This window comes from Onychostoma macrolepis, chromosome 03 (genome assembly GCF_012432095.1).
Source record: "Onychostoma macrolepis isolate SWU-2019 chromosome 03, ASM1243209v1, whole genome shotgun sequence".
Classification (NCBI taxonomy): domain Eukaryota; kingdom Metazoa; phylum Chordata; class Actinopteri; order Cypriniformes; family Cyprinidae; genus Onychostoma; species Onychostoma macrolepis.
In genome coordinates, this window is record NC_081157.1 from 38,420,920 (window position 1) to 38,442,536 (window position 21,617).

The 21,617-nt window shown below is 37.9% G+C and overlaps 1 protein-coding gene across 23 annotated transcripts in view; it reads left to right on the forward strand.

Moving 5' to 3' along the window:
• rbfox1 (RNA binding fox-1 homolog 1) overlaps positions 1-21,617 on the forward strand; it is a 298,167-nt gene that overhangs the window by 238,791 nt on the left and 37,759 nt on the right. For 22 of the 23 annotated variants that reach the window (XR_009270281.1, XR_009270279.1, XR_009270283.1 and 19 more), the window contains 2 exons: positions 10,142-10,384; positions 20,589-20,732. Coding sequence is in view for 18 of the 23 variants with exons in the window: in XM_058770877.1 (XP_058626860.1) it covers positions 10,142-10,384; positions 20,589-20,732 (387 nt within the window). In the remaining 5 variants the exon portion in view is untranslated. Of the gene's footprint in view, positions 1-4,036; positions 4,171-10,141; positions 10,385-20,588; positions 20,733-21,617 lie in introns of those variants that run through there. The other variant, XM_058770880.1, reaches the window with a different exon arrangement.

Below are 21,617 nucleotides of genomic sequence, written 5' to 3' on the forward strand. Positions count from 1 at the left end.
GTGTAGACGTGCTTGCCAAAGCATTCACAGTCTAAAACAAAAGGCCAAACTCGACCAAGAGCCAGCAAGGAAATTGTATGTGTCAACTCTAAAAAAAGGTAAACATAACATTTACAGTAGAGTCTTCTCAGGGAGTTCATCATACTTTTAAAAGTTTTCCACAAGCCTAGATTTGATGTTGCAGAACTGTTTAACATTACACGGCTGATCTGAAATCAAAATAATCATTATGTGCCATTAGTCCGATAAGAAATCTTTTTTTTTTTTTTACTGAACATGAAAGTTTGCGAAAAATGTTTTGAGAAAAAAAGAATTCAACCATCAAATTTCAACCATCCCAATTCTCCCCTATTAAAATATCAGCTTCACCTCTGAGTGATAATCATGTGCTTAATTGTGTGCATATCCACCAGAAGCCCTATTTGGTCTGGCTTTATGTAGCATGAACATGTGAGGAATTGCAGATGAGTGGTTTACGCGTGGAGACTCTCGGAGGTGGCCTCGATGGCGGCATCCATTCAGTGGCCCGGCTGTTTCCTTTGTGATCCTACAGAGATTTCTTCTGTTATTGGTATCGACTTGACAGGATTTGTGTCCGTCACAGCAAACCACTTAATCCAGATCAGCCTTTAATACTAATTAAACTGCTTGGGGACACACTCCAGCGCCTGGTAACTTACAACCAGTTCACATGCCGATTACCATTCTCTCTAGAACCACTTGACCTGAAAATAAAACGGTGGCCTTTTTTATTTGCTGTCCATTACGTGTAAAGGGCTTCCTTTGTTTGCCTCTTAAAAGACCCAGAGCCACCATTGTCATCAATGTCTGATTTCCCCATCAGGTGACGATTTAGCTTATTAAGGTTGCACAGATGGAGATGCTTCTGGAGGAGGATTACTAAAAGAGTTTGTCGACACACTGTTCAAAGGACTGCAGAGATGTTTGCCTTGTGACAAATGGCAAGTGCAGCCCCACTATGCAGGAAGTGCTATTGGCGAGTGCTTTAAGATGTTTAATTAAAGACGCTGTGTGACAGGAGGGAGACCTGCGCGGGGTCCGGGGACTACGCGGCTAATCCTCTTCCTGCGCACACTATCCCCTTGCGAGTGTGATTGATGAACTGATTCCTCTTTACATCTTCATTTGCATGGCGTGCTAAAGCTTGCACGGGGCTGAGCGGCGGCAGACGAGAGCTCCTGCGCTAATGCCGGCTAATATGATAATGGGAAACAAGGCAAGGTTAGCCGCCGCTCGGCTCATCCGCAGTCTAACCCATTAACTCTGGGCTGCGGTGCACCTCTTTGGTAGCAAAATGAGGCGTCCCGCAGGCAGCGTTAATCTGTTAAGGAAGTTTTTTTAGATTTCGTCAAGGATGTTTAAGTTGTCTTTTGTTAAATGTTTGAATTAAAAAATGCAATGTAATAATTGAGGTGCATACGAATTTGCGTATTTAAAAAGTATGCCATTTTTTAATATAAATAGTGCTAATACTGTGTTCATGCTAATTAAAAAATAGCAAAAGTGCACTTCTGTAACCCGGATGATGAACATATAGAATTTTTGTATTATTTATTTATTTTATTTAGATTTGTAACTTTTTTTAGATTTGTAGATTTTTATAAAGCCCCTAATGGGACATTGTATAAAAAATTTAAAAAAAAATGAGATAAGAGGAAAGATATTTTTGCACTCTCCATCAGAAGTAATGTGTTCCCCCAAGAAACTTTTAATTCTTTTACAAAACATTTGCGTTTACTCGCAAAATAGTTTGATTTCTCTCGCAAAATTATTGTGTTTCCTGAGAAAGCAAATTTTTCCTCCCACCACCTCATATTAGTTCCTTCACAAATGCAAAGTTTCTCGGAGGAATGCAAAACATTTTCAATGCAAAAGGATTTTTAGATTTGTTATATATATTTGTTTATATATATAATATTTATTACTTAGGTTTCCTTTTATATCATTTGGGAGGGTACTTTTGATTTTATTTTGTTTTTCATTTTGAACTAACATTCTGTTTTTGACAGAAAATTTTTTATTCCATAGTAAAATTTACTGCATTTACGAATGACAAATATTTACTAAATTTGAGGAAAATTTTGGTCAAAATGCGCACAAATAAACTGCGCACACAGAGCTACAATGCTAACTCTCAATCTCAGCTACCTTTCACCCTATGAACCTTCAGCGGAAACTTTCTGCTGGTGGGAGGCGGTTATATTTTCACGACGTCTGCCGGGCCCCGCTTCCTTTTGAGTTTGCATGTTTAAAAGGTAGCCTCCTGCTGGGAAATGGGTTACTTTCAAAATAGTTCACACCCATGCGCTACAAAACCTCTTGCATTATTAATTTGTTTACTCGGAGACAGGGAGTGCGATTTGATGTCTGCTTTCCGAGTTATCACGCACTCAGCAAACGGCAAAACTCCTCCAGAAGTGTTGGATAATGCTCAATGGGTGCGAGCGATTAAATGTTTGATATGAAAACGGTCTGCGAAGAGCGGCTGGGATAATGAACGGTCGAGGGGGTCCCGGGGTCCTGCCCTGCTCTATAGCCATATGTCACTGCGGGTCTGTTGGGGAATGGTTTGCCCTCTAAACTGAGATCGTGTCCAGCTGAAGTGGCACTCCACGGACCTGGACAGAAGCCAGCTGACTGTCTGGAGTAAAGGGGCAGCACACTGGTCCTTAAACACTCAGTCTCACTCGCATGCATACTCACACACAAGGAGCGCCTGTGGAGAGAATCCTGCATTGAGCGAGAGGAGAAAACAAAGGTGAAGGTTGATCGAACATCCAATCTATAGGAAAGAAAGGGCGGACCCAGCAGGGGCTCAAGAAGGCCTTGCCTCAGCCGTTTTCTTTTTTTTTTTTTTCTCCAAAGAGTTGGCCCAGGATTTTGCTGTGCAGGTCAGTGTGTTTGAAAGAGCAAGGACAGTGCATCTTGATCCTGTTTACCTCTCAGCCCGGCCCAACCAAAATCCTCAGCATTGATGGATGCCAAGGGGTCAGTACTCACTTTCGCTGAGTTATGTGTCCTTAAATGAACCAAATGGTAAACAGAACTTACCATCCAAGCACCAGATACTTGATTAAATAAACATTATGGTTCTTGTTTACTGCGAAAAATCAAGCATACACAGTAAAATTTTAGCCTGTGCGATTTTTTTGTTTTTCCCATCAGTAGCAGTGTTATGAGTGGAGCCAAGTGGCGTATACAAGTTTCCAACCATGTAAAGTTTATGCAGTAAACTAAAATAAATACATTTGCTTTGTATAATATACTGTAATTATACTTGTTTTCAGAGAATATGTAAATAAAAAGTAGGCTGTTTTTTAGAGAATATATGGATTTTTTCATTAAAATGTATTTTTTGGAATTGTTTTTACTTCGGTTTTTAGATTTACAGACTTGTTTAATAGAATATGTGGATTTAAAATAATTATTTATTTTAGATTTTAGATTAGATTTTTAGACTTGTTTTCACAGAATGTATGGAATTCTAATTAATATTTTTTTTAAACAAGAAAAATAAATATTTGAAAATGTGGTAATACATTTAATTCATTGTATGTTCTTAGAATGCAAGTCTTATCTCTCACATTTTTGTTTTTCAAGTAAGCTCATCTTGTACGTGTTGGATTTTTATTTCTTTTATTACATAAAACAGGCTCCCTGTAGTTTAAAACCTTCATAGTTTGTCAAAGTTTTCAGAGATAATGTTTTTTTTTTCACCATCAAAGATATAAGACCGTGAAGCATACGATCAAAATCCTTCAACCCTACTTTCACAGATAGATAACAGCCGCAGCTTTCACATCATTTCACATTCTATATCACAATTCTAAATTGAATTTAATTTCAAGCTCACCGAATGGCCTGAATCGCTAACGTTTCAGAGAGTCGCACATTAGTTATGAACAGAGAGAGAGAGAGAGAAATTTTGGAGCATAGCTTTCGCTTGCATTAGTTCCCTCCTCCTTCTCCACCCCTCCCTTCCCTCCCACTCACATACTCACACACTCACTCTCTCCCTCTCGCTACACACAGCGGTGAACACACACCCTCATCTATAATTGATGCTTGCTTTAGGCAGATGCTGCAGGGATTGGGACTAAGGCAGCTGCTTAGTTTATGGAGGAAAAAGGGAGCAAGATGGTGGAACAGGTATTTTTTCACCGTTATTCTGCTTACCAAGCGCATTACTGCATTTTTTTCTCCTCCTGCCCGTCTTCCTTTTGTGCTGTGGCTGCACAGTAGAGCGGGTGGCTTGTGTATGACAGCATTCGTGTGTGTGTGTGTGTGTGTGTGCGAGAGAGAGCGTGCGCTTTGAAAAAAGAGGGAGCCCCTTTCAGCAACTCTTTTTCAGGCTGCCTTATCAGCAGCTGTTTTGCTTTCTATCTCTCTTTTCACACGTTTCATCGTCTCTTTCTTTCTCGTTTCTCTCCAGTCCATCTCCAAGCTCCAATTCGGGTCGGTCTAGGTGGCTAAACTCACACATTTGGCAGCCACGATTATTTAAATGAGCCGGATTCTGTCATCTACCCTGAGAGAGTGAGTGAGAGAGGCAGACAAGAGTTAGACACGCTGCTCTTCAAACGGTTTATTTGGCTGCGTAATAGTCAAACACTACCGCCAAAAACGTTCCAACACATACCGCTTTAGTGCTGCTGCGCTCAACCTGGCTTTCCATCATTTTTAAGGCATTAGCGTGCGGTTGAACTCAGTGCGACCGTGAGCTGCGTCTATTCGCGTCTATGCGAAATTTAGAGCAACTTCTCGCCTACGGAGCGAGGGAGGAGTAGCCTCGTTGTGTGTGAAATTATATTTGCAAAGTGTTGTAAAAAGCCCTTTACCAAAACAAAGGCACTTTTTTATAGCCTGCGTATGTTTTGCAAGTGTTTGCCTGGAAGCCGAGTGCAGCGAAGGGATGAATCCAGCGCGCTGCCACGTAAAACATATTTCAGTCCTCCAAATGTGGTTCTCATTAGGGTGGAGGCCAAAGCGTTTAGCTAAGCCTGACTGTCTGCCATTGCTTTTTTTTTTTCTCCCAGTGTTTGCCAGCAGCTATTTTACGAGGGCCTCCAAAAAACCTCAGCGACGGCACGACTGTAATGACCGCAAAAGTAGAGCTCTGCACCGACAGGGGCTTCCCACACCGCGGAGGCACCACTGTCTTTTTGCTAACTTTCCTTCCGCCCACCCCTTAACGTCTTTGACACTTGTGCATAAAGAGTTTAGCACTCCTGATCAAATGATAGTCTAATTATGGCGTGGTGTGCCCGCTCTTGAATATCAATGTGCTATGCGAAGTGCTGATGGTGTTAATGGGAAACAGCGTGATGTGTGTAACATCTGCTTAAGGAACAGCAGGGATTTTTTTTACAAGGTCCCGTTTACAGAGTAGCAAGTTGCGGCTTCCCTCCTGGCACTCCTCGACACGTTCGACTCGCCAAGAATGAAAATCTTGTCATTATTTACATGTCGTTCCAAAGCTGTTTGACTGACGTCTGAGGAACCCAAAAGGTGAATTTTTGAAGAATATGATGGTTGCTCTTTTTGGTATTTTCAACTTTAAACATCTGACAGACAGTTTTATCCAAAGCTCTTTTTATCCATTGCACTCAAGGTATACATTTTTATTAGTTTATACACTCCCGGGGAATCAAACCCACAACCTTGGCATTGCTAGTGCCATGATCTACTGTTTGAGCTAAAGGAATTCACAATATAATGGAAGTGAATGAGAACTGGACCTGTCATTTATAAGTGTCATAAATGTGGTCTACACTCCTTCTATATACGCGGTATATGCACTATATTAGTAATATTATAACTTTGTGTGGGGAACAAACCAAAATTTACCCTGTTTTACGTTGATTGTCTTTTTTGACTTTTAACCATTTCAACTAGATGATTGAAGTAGATGTGAAGTTCATTCAGTCTGATTTGCAGAGTTGGGTATAACGTGTTACTGTAATCTTATGACTTTTCCTGGTAACGCAGTAAAGTAATGAATCATAATTTGATTGCAGTTACTCATGTCAATAAAATTACGTTACTTAAGTTACAATAAATCATTTAATAAATCACCGGAGAATGCGAGCTAAAATGAGAGTCCTACAACATTTAGATGCAATGAAAGGTTGCCTATCATATTTCAAAATGCTGCACTCGACATATTTTAGTCTGGCATTATAGTTTGGGAAAAGTTCAACAAGTGAGTGTGTACAAGTTTATGTCACAGTAACACTAATAAAGTAAAAAAATAAATGACTCATCAGAATGAGATCACAATTCAAGGCTTATTCCTCACAGCATATCTTCTTCCAAAAACGAAAAACGTTTTCTTACAAAACCAAAAAAAAAGAAAAGTTTTGTTGATATTGGGAGTGAATCGGGGTATACAAATAATAGCCCTACTTATGTATTTTTTTCAGTCAATATGAAATTAATGAAACAACTATGAGTTTCACTTTGTATTGTATTTTTTTAGGTTTGATAACTTGAAAGTAAAGTAATTAGTAATCTGATTACTTTTTAAATGCAGTAATCAGTAATATAATCAAATTACAATTTTAAAGAAGTAATTAGTAATTTGTTGCGGATTACTTTTTTTAGGAATTTACCCAACACTGCTGATTTGTGGACAAATTATTTAGTCCAGTTTTGATTAATCAAAACTGATTCATTGTAACGTTTCGACTCAAAAGAACTGTTTTAGTCTGTTCCTCACACAAATCTATTGTATCCTATTCTGTAGAAAGTCTTACGAGTTTGGAACAGTATGAGGATGAGTAAATGAAGACAGGTTTTAATTTTAGCCTGGAATATTCCTTTAAATCACAGATTGAGCTCTGGACTTTCTCTCCTTTTATCCTACGCTTTGTACGTAGGGGGTGTTTCTGTGTAGTGTGGCATTATGGTCAGAGGAGAGAAAGTGGTGGGAGAGTGTGTTTCGCTTTGTTTTAGCATGTGCAGTTGTCCCATGTCAGAGTGTGTTCTCGACAGGCCTGTGGGTGATGGGATCTCTCTGCCTACATAACTCCTGGTTTGGCTTGGAGAAAGAGATGTGTGTGCGCGGATGAAGTGTGTCACGAAGTGTTTCCTCTTGTAAGTAGGGAAAATCACAAATTAGTTGTCTCTAATATCTCAGTTGTTTCTTCTAGACTAGACTACAGTAGGATTAAACGGAAAGCAAATCTTAAAGGAATAATTCACCCAAATATGAAAATAATGTCATAGTTTACTTACATTCCTGTAAACCTTTCTTTCTACTGCAGAACAGAAGGCATTTTTTGGGGGGGGGGCGTCATTAGTCAGTGGGGTCTAATATTGTTTTGAACTATACTGACTTTCACTGTATGAAGAAAAACATTTTTCAATATATCTTTTGTGTTTTGCAGAAGAAAGAAAATCATACAGGTTGGGAAGGATATAATGGTGGGTAAATGAGGACAGAATTTTGGTACCTTGATAGTCTTTTTTAAGATGAATTCCTTCAAGTCAAAGATATGAATGCAAACACTTCTCATTAAATTTTTCCAAGAGCTGTACTATGCACATTCTTTATGGCTATACTTCTATACTCGTATCTCAAATATCGGTTATTGATAGAAACCTATGACAGTGACTCTGACTATTTTTTTTTTTTCGTTAATTGAATTAAAGCTGAAATAAATTAAATTATTAATATTAAGTGACAACTTATTAACTGGTAACTGAAGTTACTGAAAAGCGCAAAAAAAAAAAATGTAGTAAAATATAAAGCTAAGTAGAAACTGAAACTAACAAAAACAAAAAAAGATACACATACCCACATTATTAAAACAAACTCAAATTAAAATGAACGCAGAAAAGCGAATTCAAAATATGAATAAATTCTATTATAGTACATAAATAATACTAAAATAACACTGACCTCTGAACAATATAATTTTCCAGTAGGCTGTACAGAACAAAAACACACCATCTGGTTATACAAAACCTAGATGAATAAAGCTATCATCACCTGAAGTTTTAACAAATAGTATCCTCATCAAATCCACACAGCTGTTAAGATGAATGTATTTGTCATGAAATATTCCTCATTATCTGTGTTTCTCTGCATCACATGACCCAAACCTGTTGTGTGTTTTCATTCTTCTAATCTGCCATTGTTTATTGATAGCGAGCGCTAATTTAGCCGGATTTTGGTCTCTTGGGCGCGGCATGCAAAGTGGCGGTTTAGCGTTGATTCGGTGCACGGGGTGGAGAGACATCTCCACGCATAAGTGGATAATCTGAGTGCTGGGAGGTGGATGAACTGGTCCTGATCAAATAAGAAAGCTCTTCCCGAGATAAAGGTCTGATGTGTGTTGTGTACGGGACGCATTTGTCCGTGGGTGTGCTTGTTCATTTGTTGTCGGTCCGGTGCATGCTAACACTCTAATTTAATTGGCCCAGCTGTACGAGTGAACTTGTGTCTGAAGCGGAGCGTGTGCTTCGCTAATGGTTTACAAACAGAGGGCACAACTGACGCGAGATGTAGCATGTGTATGTGGAGCTCGTATAAAGACCAAAAGTATGTGCAAACCTCTTTATAATGAGCATGTTTGATGCATAAAGCCATGCAGACAAGCATGTCTGACCTCTTGTGTCTAAATGAGAGCAAATCCTATGATGCAGTGTCAGGTGGAAAATAGGGATGAAGCCGAAAAACAACTCCAAAACGATAATAAATTCTACTGAATAACCAAAAAAAAAGATTATCCAACAAACACAAAAGTCAATATTTAAAGTGATATTTTCAGAAGCATATTTAAAATTATGACGGATTATTGAGTCTAAAGCCCATATAGCTAAACTGTAACCCCCGGTTTCACAGACAAGACTTAAGACTTGTCCTAGACTAAAATGTAAGTCTTAGCTGTTTCACTGACTGATCTTAAAATATATCAGTGCCTTTGTTTTGTCTCAAGATGCACCCCAGTAATGTTTTTTTCTAAGCATGTTTATTTTAACATGTTTACTTAAATGTCCTAATTGAACTATGGCCTAATCCTGGTTTAGTCTAAACCCTGTCTGTGAAACCGGGCCTAAATGTCTTAAATTAATCTGTGCACAGTGTGATTTCAAGTTCAAATTGTATGGTGTCCTTTTATTTGCTTTTTGTTACCAAAAATAACAGTAAAAAAGATACTATGTTATTCATGTTTTTGGTATATGTAAATATTAGTGCTGTCAAACGATTTATCGCGATTAATTGCATCCAAAATAAAAAATGTTTTTGCATATTATATCTGTGTGTGCTGTGTATATTTATTATGTATATATAAATACACACACATGCATTTAAGAAAAACGTTATGTTCATATATTAAATATATTTATATATAATATAAATTATATTAATATAAATATATACATGTAAATATTTTCCTAAATATATACTGTATGTGTGTGTATTTATATATACATAACAAATATACACAGTACACATATACATATATTATGTAAACAAAAACGTATTTTTTTAATCATTTGACAGCACGAGTAAATATCTGTTAAAATTTAAAATGTTTTAAGCAAGATTAAAATGTTTCTGTAGTTTCTGCAGAGATGTTTTAGAATCTGTTTTAGTACAAATCTTTTAAGTGGACAAATTATGAATGAAAGAGAAAAAAAAAGTTAAATCTGCTTTGTTGTAATTTTCAGGATGTCTAAATGCTCTTTTTGGAGTCTCTTTTTTTAAATGAAGGATTTTAAGTCTTGCCTTTTTAATTATTTGATTAAATTAATTACATGTGCATATTTGTGACATATTTGCTACTTTAAATTGTCACAATCTCCTGGTTTAACTATGTAACCTGCATAAAAGGTCAGTGAACGAACCTGAAAGATTTTTTTGGTGGGTTAAAAAAGCTAAGATTAATCAAAATCCCCACAACTCACATGAAGCGTGTATTTTACATATATTTATAAATGATGAAGTTGGCAAAAATAGCTACTGTAGCAGCTAAAAGAGCACCAAATGTCCTATTGATTTGAAATGAATTGCAGATATGGATGTCTTGTTCAGGTGTCCACATACTTTTGGTCATTTAGTGAATTATTCTAATTTGGCACTAACATTTTGCTGTGGTTCTCTGTTTTTCAGGGTAATCAAGACGCCCCAGCACCCCCAGAAACAATGGCCCAGCCTTACCCATCGGCCCAGTTCGCTCCCCCTCAGAACGGCATTCCTGCTGAGTACACACCGTCCCACCCTCACCCGACTCCAGACTACCCGGGCCAGACCCCCGTGGCAGAGCACACACTGAACATGTACCCCCCTGCCCAGACGCACAGTGAGCCCAGCGGACCAGACAACAGCGTACAGGCGGTCTCCGGCACAGCCACAGTAAGCTCCCATCTCTCTCTCGCGCTATATCTCTGACTCTTCTTGATGGCATTGCTCGTCACGGTTCAGGTGTTTTGGATTGTGCTGTGGATTGAGGTGCCCTCCGTGATCTGCCCTCCAAGGACATCAGTGCTGTAGCCCGCCTTAATATTTCATATGTTTCAGGGCATTTCCATGAATAATTGACAATCTTTGTGTTATTTCACCAACTCGGAGTACAAAGTGCTCTCAGTGAATTTAGTTTGGTGAGGTTTTCACTCCTAGTTTTTAAAATAATTTTAAAAGCGTTTTCTGTCCCAAAATGGTAAGATGGATGCATGGTAACAGAACGTTGTTGGAGAGTTTGGTTTATTAAAGAAATAGTTCTCCTAAAAATCTAATGTTATTATTTTCTCACCTTCATGTCATGAGCTGTAAATGAGCAGTGAATAATGACTTACATTTTGGTCTGTTCCTCAAACCAAAGTTATTATTAGGCTCCAGAAAATTGTCTTTTTGTTAAATTGGGGATTTGTGGACTCGGTTATCCATTTGCAGGAATGTTTTTGTTTTTTTGAGTTAGACCCTTATGCTAAGATACCGCAAGAGGGATGTAGTTATACTGGTGTGTTTCTCTTTTTTTTGATAAATATTGTAATTTATGGAGTTTTTATAATAATAGATTTCAAATTTCATTACTCATTCATTCACTGTGAATTGTTAGTTTATTGCAATTATGACAATCTCTTTAATTTAAAAAATAAATAAATAATAGGCCCTTGTATAATTCATAGAATTATATAGTGCTCAGATGTATTTTTTGACTGATTCTGTTAGTTGATTGTCATTTAAAATAAAAAAATAAATGAATTGACATATTTTACATTAAAAGCATAAAGACATTAAAATAATATATTTTTTAAATATATATTCTGTAACGATCAGATGACAGCTGGGATGAGCCTGGGGGGCTTCTTACCCCATAGTAGAGAGGCAATATGGCCCATTTTTATGATTGTCATGACTATGAATTGTGCAATATAAACTAAATTAGCAAATATTTGCTTTTATTCCATCTAATTTTATGAAAGATAATACATCAGCACCCTGTAAATGCTTAAGTTCTCTCTAAATATAATAAGATTTTACAGTAAATCCATACTTTTCATCCTCACATGTGAACTACATTTATGATAGTTTTATGGAGCTTTTGTGCTTTTAGAGCTTAACAAAAGTGGTCACTTTGTCATATGGCGCAAGCTGTGCAATGGTTCTTTAAAACCTTAAATGGTCTTCTTTTGTGCTGCATTGGGAAAAAATAATAGAATTCAGGTTTGGAATGACATGGGGTTTAGAAAATAGTAAAAGAAGTTTAATTGAGGGTGAACCATTCCTTAGAAATTGCAAAAATGTACAAATTTTTAGGATAAACTCCTGATGTATTCCATAATTAAACTATTAGTTCAACAGACAGAATGTTTAAACCGTTTTACTGATTTGAAGGAAAATGTGAGCTTTCTTGCGAACAGCAGCCAGATTTTCATTGCCTATCCTACCTTAGTGTTCAAATTTCTTTTTTAGTGCCAGAGCAGAAAGGAGCAAAACCACATCTGGAAAAGCCATTATTTCCCCCCCTGCCTCTCTCCTTCTCCCTCTGTCTCCCGCTCTCTCTATCTCTTTCCTTCACTTTCCGAGCCTAGTGTTATGGAGAGAAAGCAAAACTTTACAGACATCCAAAGCTATGACCTCATCTGGCTAGAGCTGTTTTTAGATCCAAGTCATTCCTCACAACTGATCCTTCATCTGCAAACAAAAGAGGCTTAGACTGTGATACTTCCCCTGTTCCCATCGTTGCTTTGTTTGTTGGAATAGGTGATAACCAATCAGTCCCCAATAGATGGTTTTCAACGCTGTTTTGAAAGAGTGCCGTGGATTCCTGCCATATTTTTAGTGGTCAGTGTGTGTGAGAGCTTGTGGTGGATTTCTGAAATGCATATGGAACAGCATTTACTTTCCACAAGCAACCTATAATAAGTATTTTAGTAACATTTTACAATAAGTTCACATTAGTTTACATTAGAAATGTTATTTACACTAATGTTCAAATGCACAGTTTAGAGTCGGTAACAGTTTTATTTTTATTTAGTTTTTACAATCTTATTATTAATATTTTTATAGTAAGCAGCACAAGCTTTTTAATATTTGGTAATAATAGGACAAGTTCTTGAGCACCAAATTAGCATATTACAGTGATGAATGATCGTGTGACACTGAAGAGCGCTGAAAATTCAGTATTTCCATCACACAAATAAATTACATATTAAAATCAATATATTCACATTGAAAACAGTTATTTTAAATTATAGTCATATTTCACATTATTAATATATTAACCAATTTTTAATCAAGAAATGCAGCCTTGGTGAGCATAAAGGCCTTTTCAAAAACATTTAAAAAGTCTTGCATACCCCAAACGTATACAGACAAATTTTTAACATTTGAAGTTGCATAAATTCACTTTTGTTCGGAATTATCAATGAGCAATGTTTTATTCATAAATTAACATTATACTAAATGGATTAATGCTGCAAAGAAATCTTCCTTGTTGTTAGTTCATGATATGTATTGAAGTAGCTAATGAATAAATTGAAACAAAATGTTACCAGTATGTCAGTACATTTATCTTAACATACTTTTCAGTAACCAAGTCACATCTATATCTAAGTTAGTGATTATTTTTTAATTGCTTAAGAAATAACTACAGTAGTACAGCGGGGGGAAAAAATTAAATTATTTTCTACTGCCAGCAGTTTTTTTTTATGGCTGTTATTATTAATTGTCACCTTCTTTTCAGGACATTAGTCATCACAATCTCAGTAAACACCACGGGTGTAATGATGGTCACAGACGCAGGGGTGGACCTTTAATTTAAGCGACCTGAGTGGTTGTTAAAACCAGCCCACTCACAGATCATTTCAAGTTCATTTAGTTTCGGACGATACACAAAGTGGTGACGTCCAAGTGGGTGAATTGTTTACTCTGTAATTAGCCCGTCTATTGCCGCCAGTTTGACCCATTTCAGGCCGGTTTGCAGGCAGTGTGTGAACATGATAGCCAGGCATTATCTCATTGACTATAATCAGCCCATCATAGTGATGCAGGTACTGCTTCCTCTGTTGGATATAGTGTCGCTTCAGATAGATGAGTGATTTATTTGATCTCATATTTAAAAAATATTTTCTCATCCATATGTTTTCTGAAAAGGATGGTGTTTGACTAATCTGTGTAGATGTCAGCTCAGTGTGTCGGCTTGCTGCTCTGACTCCTGTCGCGCTTCATTGGCCCTCTTCCCCCCATGTGTTCCCAAGAAAAATGGCCCCATCCTCATCCAGCCGGAGTGAGAGCTGCCTTTCCTTAAGGGAGGACATGTGTGGAATGGGCCGTACCCGCAAGAGGGCAGACATCTTGCAGAACGGCCCCCTTATGGTGCAGCGTTTGGGGGTCGACGTATGGTTGTTGACTCACAAGTGATGGTGGAGTTTGACTTGGACTGCTACTGCGTTTCATCCCAGTAATGTTGCTATGCTGAAAATAGCTTCATCACCGATGTACGTTATCTCCGTGGTTCAGGAAACCCTCAGCGTTGTACCTCTGCAGTATTGTGCAGTTGTTTGTGCGTGAGAACGTCTTCACAAATGAGCGTGCAACACTCTGAAGCACTGAACACTGTGGCTTCGGTTTGTTTATCTTCCACAAATGCTTGGTTTTTGTTTTCCTGCTCATGTAAAATCAACAATGCAGCAAAATATGCATTTGTTATAATGAACGATTATTAATGAATCTTTTGATACCAAAAAAGATTAACTGGAAGCCTTTTTTGTGTTTGTTATTGTTTTTCCCTCCATGTTGGAGTCCTCTGCCAGTGAGAAGAATGCTGCACAGATGGCACGCTATGTAAACTGTCAGCCGTATGCATGCTATATACACACACACATACACACACACACACACACACACACACATACATACAGGCTGTATTTTTACCTGGCACACATCCCAGAATTGATCCAAGAAAGGAATGAAAAATGTTCTTCTCCTTTTAGCTAGGTTAACTATGTAGCTGGCCATAGTCCTATGTATATACATAAAATGTGTATATACACTACCTCAAAAGTTTTTAGATAATAAGAAGTTTTCTTCTGCTCACCAAGCCTGCGTCTATTTGATCCAAAGTACAGCAAAAACAATTAAAAATTGGAAATATTTTACTATTTTTAAAATAACACTTTTCTATTTGAATATATTTAAAAATGTAATTTATTCCTGTGATTTCAACATATCAACATATTAAAAAGGTATTTTAAAACAGGTCTATTAGGCTATAGGCTACCTACAATGAATTGTACAATGAATAGTCCTATAATTAAAATATTAACACTGCAGTCATCAATAAAAATCAATGAAATAAAAAGCTTTTATTTCAAGCACCGACTCTCAAAAACAACCTGTTTAACACGAAATACGTTTCTTATATTTCTTTTCAGTATGTATGGGCCACAAGAGAAATATAAAGGAAATAAATGAAAACAGCTATAGGCTATACTGTTATCAGCATGTTGAAGTAGATTCGTCTCTCTTTGTCTCTTTGAGAATATACGGCGTCAGATGCCGAAAGCTCCGTCATTACTCCGCCATTCTGTTTTTACTTTCACTTTCTGCTTATAGTGAATTGACTAAGATTAAGACGTTCACCGTTATAAATCTTGCGCAAAGTTTGCACGTGTGCAAACCCTAGTGCAAACGCGTGCTAGTGTGATATCCATTGGCTCACTTCATGGTTTAAAACAGAAATATTTCCAACATTGCCACGTAACCAATTAGCCCGCCCACCGTATCCAAAACGTACTGAACCGTGACACCACTATGTCGTATCGAACCGAACCGTGAATTTTGTGAACCATAACACCCCTATATCAGTGGCGGCTGCTGGTCTTTCAAAGAGGGGAAGCTCATTTTCGGCCTACATCATAAAAATTGTCCATTTATTTATACGTAAATTCTGCCCTACGTTCCTTTTCAAGAAAATGCTCTGTGACCCTGTCGCACCAACTAGGCGTCTTTTCCAGTGACGCTAGCCTAGCCTACTGTATGAATGAATGAATGAATGAACAAACAATCTAAAAAAAAAGATATTAAACTCGACGGAGGAAATGTGGGAATTAGGTTAAACTGAAACAAGGAATGTGGTGTATAATAGGGTTGTCATGATACCATAAAAATGTCTTACGATGCTATACCAGCTTAATTTATAATTCAGTTCTACAAAATGAATCAAAATTTTATAAATAAATGGATGTAAGTGAAAACAGACAATATTATTCTATGAATACTTAATTAACGTGAATGAATGACTGGCTATTGTTATCCATGAAATGATCTAAACAAAACTCATCTCAGCACTGCACAGAAGCTGCATGAAGTGACATTTAGATGTGACATTTATTCATTTAGACTGTATTTATAATTGCATAAATAATGTTATGAGATTAATGTTTTAAATACTAAATTCTGAATATAGAAATATGTTGGAAAATAATGTAATATGCTTACTTTTAGACGGGAAACTTAAAAACGGCCAGCAGGTGGCAGAAGTTCGTGATTGAATCACTGAGTCATTCAAATGATTCTTTCAAAACGGCTGAATCCTTCAGGAGAGAATCAAATGACTGTTTTTATGAATGGCTCAGTGAATCAGTGATTCTCCCAAGACAACGCGGATTTGGATCAAACACAGAAACAAAACAAAAACAGCACTCTTTCTCGTGTCATATTGCCAAAGTGTCAGTAGCATTTTTTGCTCGCATATCTTGAAATTTCCGAGTTAGCAGCATGTATATTAAAACATAACATTATAAATGAATAAAAATATATATATAATGATTGATAAGAACCAAGTGCAAAGCCGCGATGGGACTGAGCTCGAATAGCTTCAGCGTCAGTGACTTTTTATAGTACAAAATCGCTGTCAATCAAAAGGAGATACAGACCGTCCAATCATCACGCAGAAGCCCGGAGTCCAGGCCAGCCCACTCCTCCATTCACCTCCAGAGACGCTGAGCGTCCGTGGGCGGGACATAATCGTAGCATTTATCCAATGACCGTCTAGTTTGGAAGCACTGAAAAAAACTGTTCAGAGCAGCCCCATTGAAGTCAATGAACGCTCGGCTTCAACGGAGAAATACACTGAAGCTACAGGAATGTATGAGAAGGAAATCGAGTCCGACCTGCTGTATGTAGCTGATTCTGAACGAACTCGTCTTCGAGATGAACGTGCTCTAACGCATTTTTAGTCAATAAAATGTTAACACAATAGTACATATTTGACCATAAATTTTTTGACATTATAGGGGAAGCCGAGCTTCCTTGCAGTCTTAAAGAAATCCCCACTGATATATATATATATATATATATATATATATATATATATATATATATATTAGTGCTGGGCAACGATTAAATATTTTAATCGCGATTAATCGCATGATTTTCTGCGATTAATCGCAGCATGCGCAAAATTCAATAATGAAATCAAAAGTAGTGTATTGCATAATTTTATTCTTTCAAAGTACTGCTGTATGAACAAAAGTGTATATTTAGTAGGCTAATGCAATTTTCTTCATGCCTCTCATGCTCCTTTCAAACACATAATTAAACAAAAACTCCCCCATGAATCAATGACGCTGATGCAATTATTCCACATTCCCCGCACTGGAAAATTTCCTCAAAAAGGATATACTGTGAAAGAAAATTGCATTAGCCTACTAAATATACATTGCATAAAACTATACAGGAATTTATTTATTTATTTATACATTTGCGTGTGTGTGTGTGTGTGTGAACCTTTCCTAATGCTCTTTTCACATAACATGGTTAAACAAAAACTCCCTCCTGGATCAATGATGGCTGATGCAATTATTCCACACTCCCCGCACTGGAAAAATTTCTCAAAAAGGAAAATATTTTACTGGCACTTTACGCTCCAAGTCCTCACTATGCTTTGTTAGGTTATCTTTTTCTGTCCAGCGCTGCCATATGTGTGTCCGTGTGGGCTCTTACACTCCAGCGGCTGTGTGTTTTTGTGTGTGTGTGTGCTCAGAGCACACACCGGCAGCCCTGTCACTGTTTGCCGTTTAGCACTCAGTGTGAGATCAATGAATGGTAAACACTCACAACTCCGTGAGTCCCCAATCAGTAATTGAGTAGGTCTCCCAGGCTGAACCGCTGTCCTCCCTCACATCCCTGTCCTTATCGCTCCATCTTTCCCTCACCTTTCCTTCCCACAGGGAGCAAGACAATCTCTGGCTCCTTTTTTTTTTTAGACCACTGGAATCGATCACGATTGGAAGTATCGTATTGTTTGAATTATGAAAGCAGGATTTTGATGCCAGGATACTTCAGCATGTGCTGTGAATGTGATTCAAAATGTGTTTCGCTTCTGCCGCAAGCCTCTATATTAGTCCTATAGATTTATTCCTTTTCCCCCGTCTCATCCCATCACCCCTAGATCAGTCACCGTGGCCTCCGGCTCCCCACGGCAACTAGACAGGGGCGAATCGATTAATTGATTTCGGAATCAATTAATTGAGCCATTAAGGCAGCCGTATGCACAGAGCATGAAATGAGATCTTTAAAACGGCACATATGGCCGCCGACCGTGCCGTGCCTCAACCTACAGACCCGCTGCATTCCTTCCTATACTTTTATTGAAAGAGCAGTAAATGGAAAAGCATATTTCCAATTATAACACCCCAGTTGTCTCTTCTGCAGAGGCCCGCTTGCCTCACGACGCCATTAAACCGAGCCTCTCGCAATAGGAAAAGTGCAATTTTGTTAAAGCAATAAAGACGGCGCACATCTTGTCAGTTTTACATTGGATGGTTTACTACGCTGCTTTAGCGTTTTATCTTCCGTTTTTCTTTGTTCTCTGCCTTGAGGAGTGGGTGTTCTTTTGTTTATGACTTGTAATAACACAAGACAGATTTTTTTCCCTTCCACTTCTGCAGTCTTTCATGTATTGAAAGGCTAGTATTCTTCAAGAGCTCTCTCTCGTTTTCCCCCCCACCCTTGCGTTTCAGTCGGGTGAGTATATCGTGCCGCCTGTACAAACATTATGATGACACAATATTCATATTTACGGTCCCAGCAAGGCGTTCTTTATTCTTCATTTGAGCTTTGCTTTTTTGACTCTTTCTGTTGCCGCTTTTGTCGGAGTCGCCCTGAGCACTGCCTGATTTAAATAACAATGCCACACGCGCACAGACGCACAGTCCGTTCTGTTGCCAGTAATTCCAGTGAAGCTTGCTTTAACAGTCCTGAGCATCTGTAATGTCAGAGAGGCAGTTGCTACACTGGGACTCAGTCATTCTTCTGTTCCAGACAATATGATTTCCAGAGCGCTTGAAGCATGACAGGACAGCTGCAGCAAGCAGAAAGTTTCAAAAATATCTCTGGGCATAACTGCAGGCTCGACGCAGAGCCTCCGCTCCCCTTTCTCAAGCGCCACAAAGGAAAATAAATGCACATATATTCACATACGTGCGCACATGCTCATGCTAGCACACATAATGGGTGAATTACATTCAAGCGAGCGCCACTATGGCCTCACTCCAAAGGGCAGAACACTTGAAGTGTTGCACATTTATGAGAGCAAAATCATTCATTGTGAATGAATCATTCTTTTGAACTGGATCTTTTTAATGAATAAATTGTTTCAGTCCACAAAATTGACCTGAAGGATTAATTTATGAATTCTTGAATGATTCATTCTTGAGTTCAACTCACCGATTCACATCTGGTTAACATCTCACCGAAGGAGAATATTAGAATATTGTATAGAATAGTATATTCCAATTATTATACAGTAAATTATAATGTAATTTTAATAACATTATTAGTGAATAACGGCTTACATTTTTATCTGTTCATCACACATAAAGTAAGACTTTAAAAGACATAAAATGTACACTGCCATTCAAAAGTTTGGGAAATTAACTTTTGGGAAATTTTAAGAAGTTAACACTTTCAGCAAGGGCGAATTAAATTGATTAAAAGTAAAGACTTTGTTAAAAAAAGAACTTTTTTTGTATAATTTAATTAAAGAATCATTTAAAAAGTGTCACATTTTCTGTTTTCAGTAATGATAATAAGAAAAATGTTTCTTGAGCACCAGATCCACATATTAGAATGATTTCTAAAGGATCGTGTGACACTGAAGACTGGTGTAATGATGCTAAAAATTCATCTTTGCATCAAAAATTACATTTTAAACAGATATTTTTAAAGTGTAATAATAAAGTGTAATAAAAAGTCTTGTTGAGCATAACATATTTCTTTAAAAACTCTTTGTAAGGATGCTTCATTAAAAGCAAAGTATGGTTTGGAACAACAGGAGAGCGAGTAAAATGGCAGAATTGTAATTTTTGGTTGAACTGTCCCTTTAAGGGCACAAAAATGCCATTTGGAATTCGCCCACTAACACACAAACATACACATGGGAGAAAAACAGAAAGCAAAGTCTCTCGCTGAAATACACTCTCTAGCTAAGTCATACAAATACAGTCAGACAGAGATACACACACACACACACTCAGGGCTAGGCCGTTTTCTCTCCCAGGCAGCAGTCCAGACTGAGAGGCACACAGTCGAAGGGAGCAGCCAGCAGTCATGCGTGGCCAGAGAGAGCGAGAGAAAGCAAGATATAGTGAAGCAGCCATGCCATATTTCACCCACGGCCCCGACCCCGGCACATACCGCATTACAAACTATGCCTCAAACGTGCATTTGCGTGTGTGTGTGCGTGCGCGCGTGTGTGTGCGTGTGTGTGCGTGTGTGTGTGTGCTCTACATATGGTTTTTGTATCTGCCTGAGAAAGAGAGGCAGAAACAGGTGGTAAAAGTTTTCACCAGTTATATTGTTAAAACAAGGCTTTGCATCTGGCACCCCGGGAACGCCTGGAGGTGCAGGCACGCCAGACTATACCTCCTGACTGCAGCGCCACGATGGACCAGGTCGAAAAACACATCAATGGCATGGTCAACACCTGTGTGCAAAGACAGCTGCTTTTCTGCAACTGAAAGGCGCATCTTAGCCTTGAGTTTGTTTACAGTTGGCGCATCGAAATTTACCAGACTGATATTCCCTGATTTCTTTTCCTTTTTCCCCACAGCAGACAGACGATTCAGCACAGACAGACAGCCAACAGCAAACACAGTCATCTGAAAACACAGAAAACAAAACGCAGCCCAAGAGGCTCCACGTCTCCAACATCCCCTTCAGGTTCAGAGATCCAGACCTCAGGCAAATGTTTGGCGTAAGTACCTGTTCTCTCTCTTTCTCTCTATTACTTTTATGGCATACAGCAGATAGTGGCCACGCCAGCACAAAGAGTAGCTAGGGTCTGAGGTGTGTGCTAACACAATGTTCTCCTGCTTGTCGAATGGTATTTGAAGTTTGGGTAAGATTTGTGATCTGGGTCAGCACCTTGTTTTGGTAGCTCCATAAGGAAAGCAGTAGGGTTGCTTCACTGGTGTAACAGGGCATAACTGAATTATTTATTTGAATATTAAATAGGGAAAAATGTTTATATATATATATATATATATATATATATATATATATATATCAGAATTTTCAAAGAAAGAAAGCAATACTAATATACCACAAATGTGACAAAAAGAAAAAAAAAAACTTGACAGTGTGACAGTACATTTCTGTTATAAAAATAAAATGTGTTCTTTGTGTTCATTAAACAATCCTGAGAAAATATTTTTTTATAAAAATATTTTATTTTTATTTAGTACTGTCCTGAGTAAGATATTTTACATAAAAGATGTTTGCATATAGTCCAAAAGACCCCAAAATAGCTGATATTATTAAAATAACCCCCTTCAAAAGTTTGTGAACCCTTGGTTCTTAATACTGTGTGTGGTTACCTGAATGATCCACGACTGTTTTTTGTTTTGTGATGGTTGTCCACGAGTCGCTTGTTTGTTCTGAACAGTTAAACTGAGCACTGTTCTTCAGAAAAATCATCCATGTCCTGCAGATTCTTCGGGTTTCCAGCATCTTTTGCATATTGGAACCCTTTTCAGCAGTGACTGTATGATTTTGAGATCCATCTTTTCACACTGAAGACAATTGAGGAACTCAAACACAACTATTAATAAAGGTTCAAACATTCACTGATGCTCCAGAA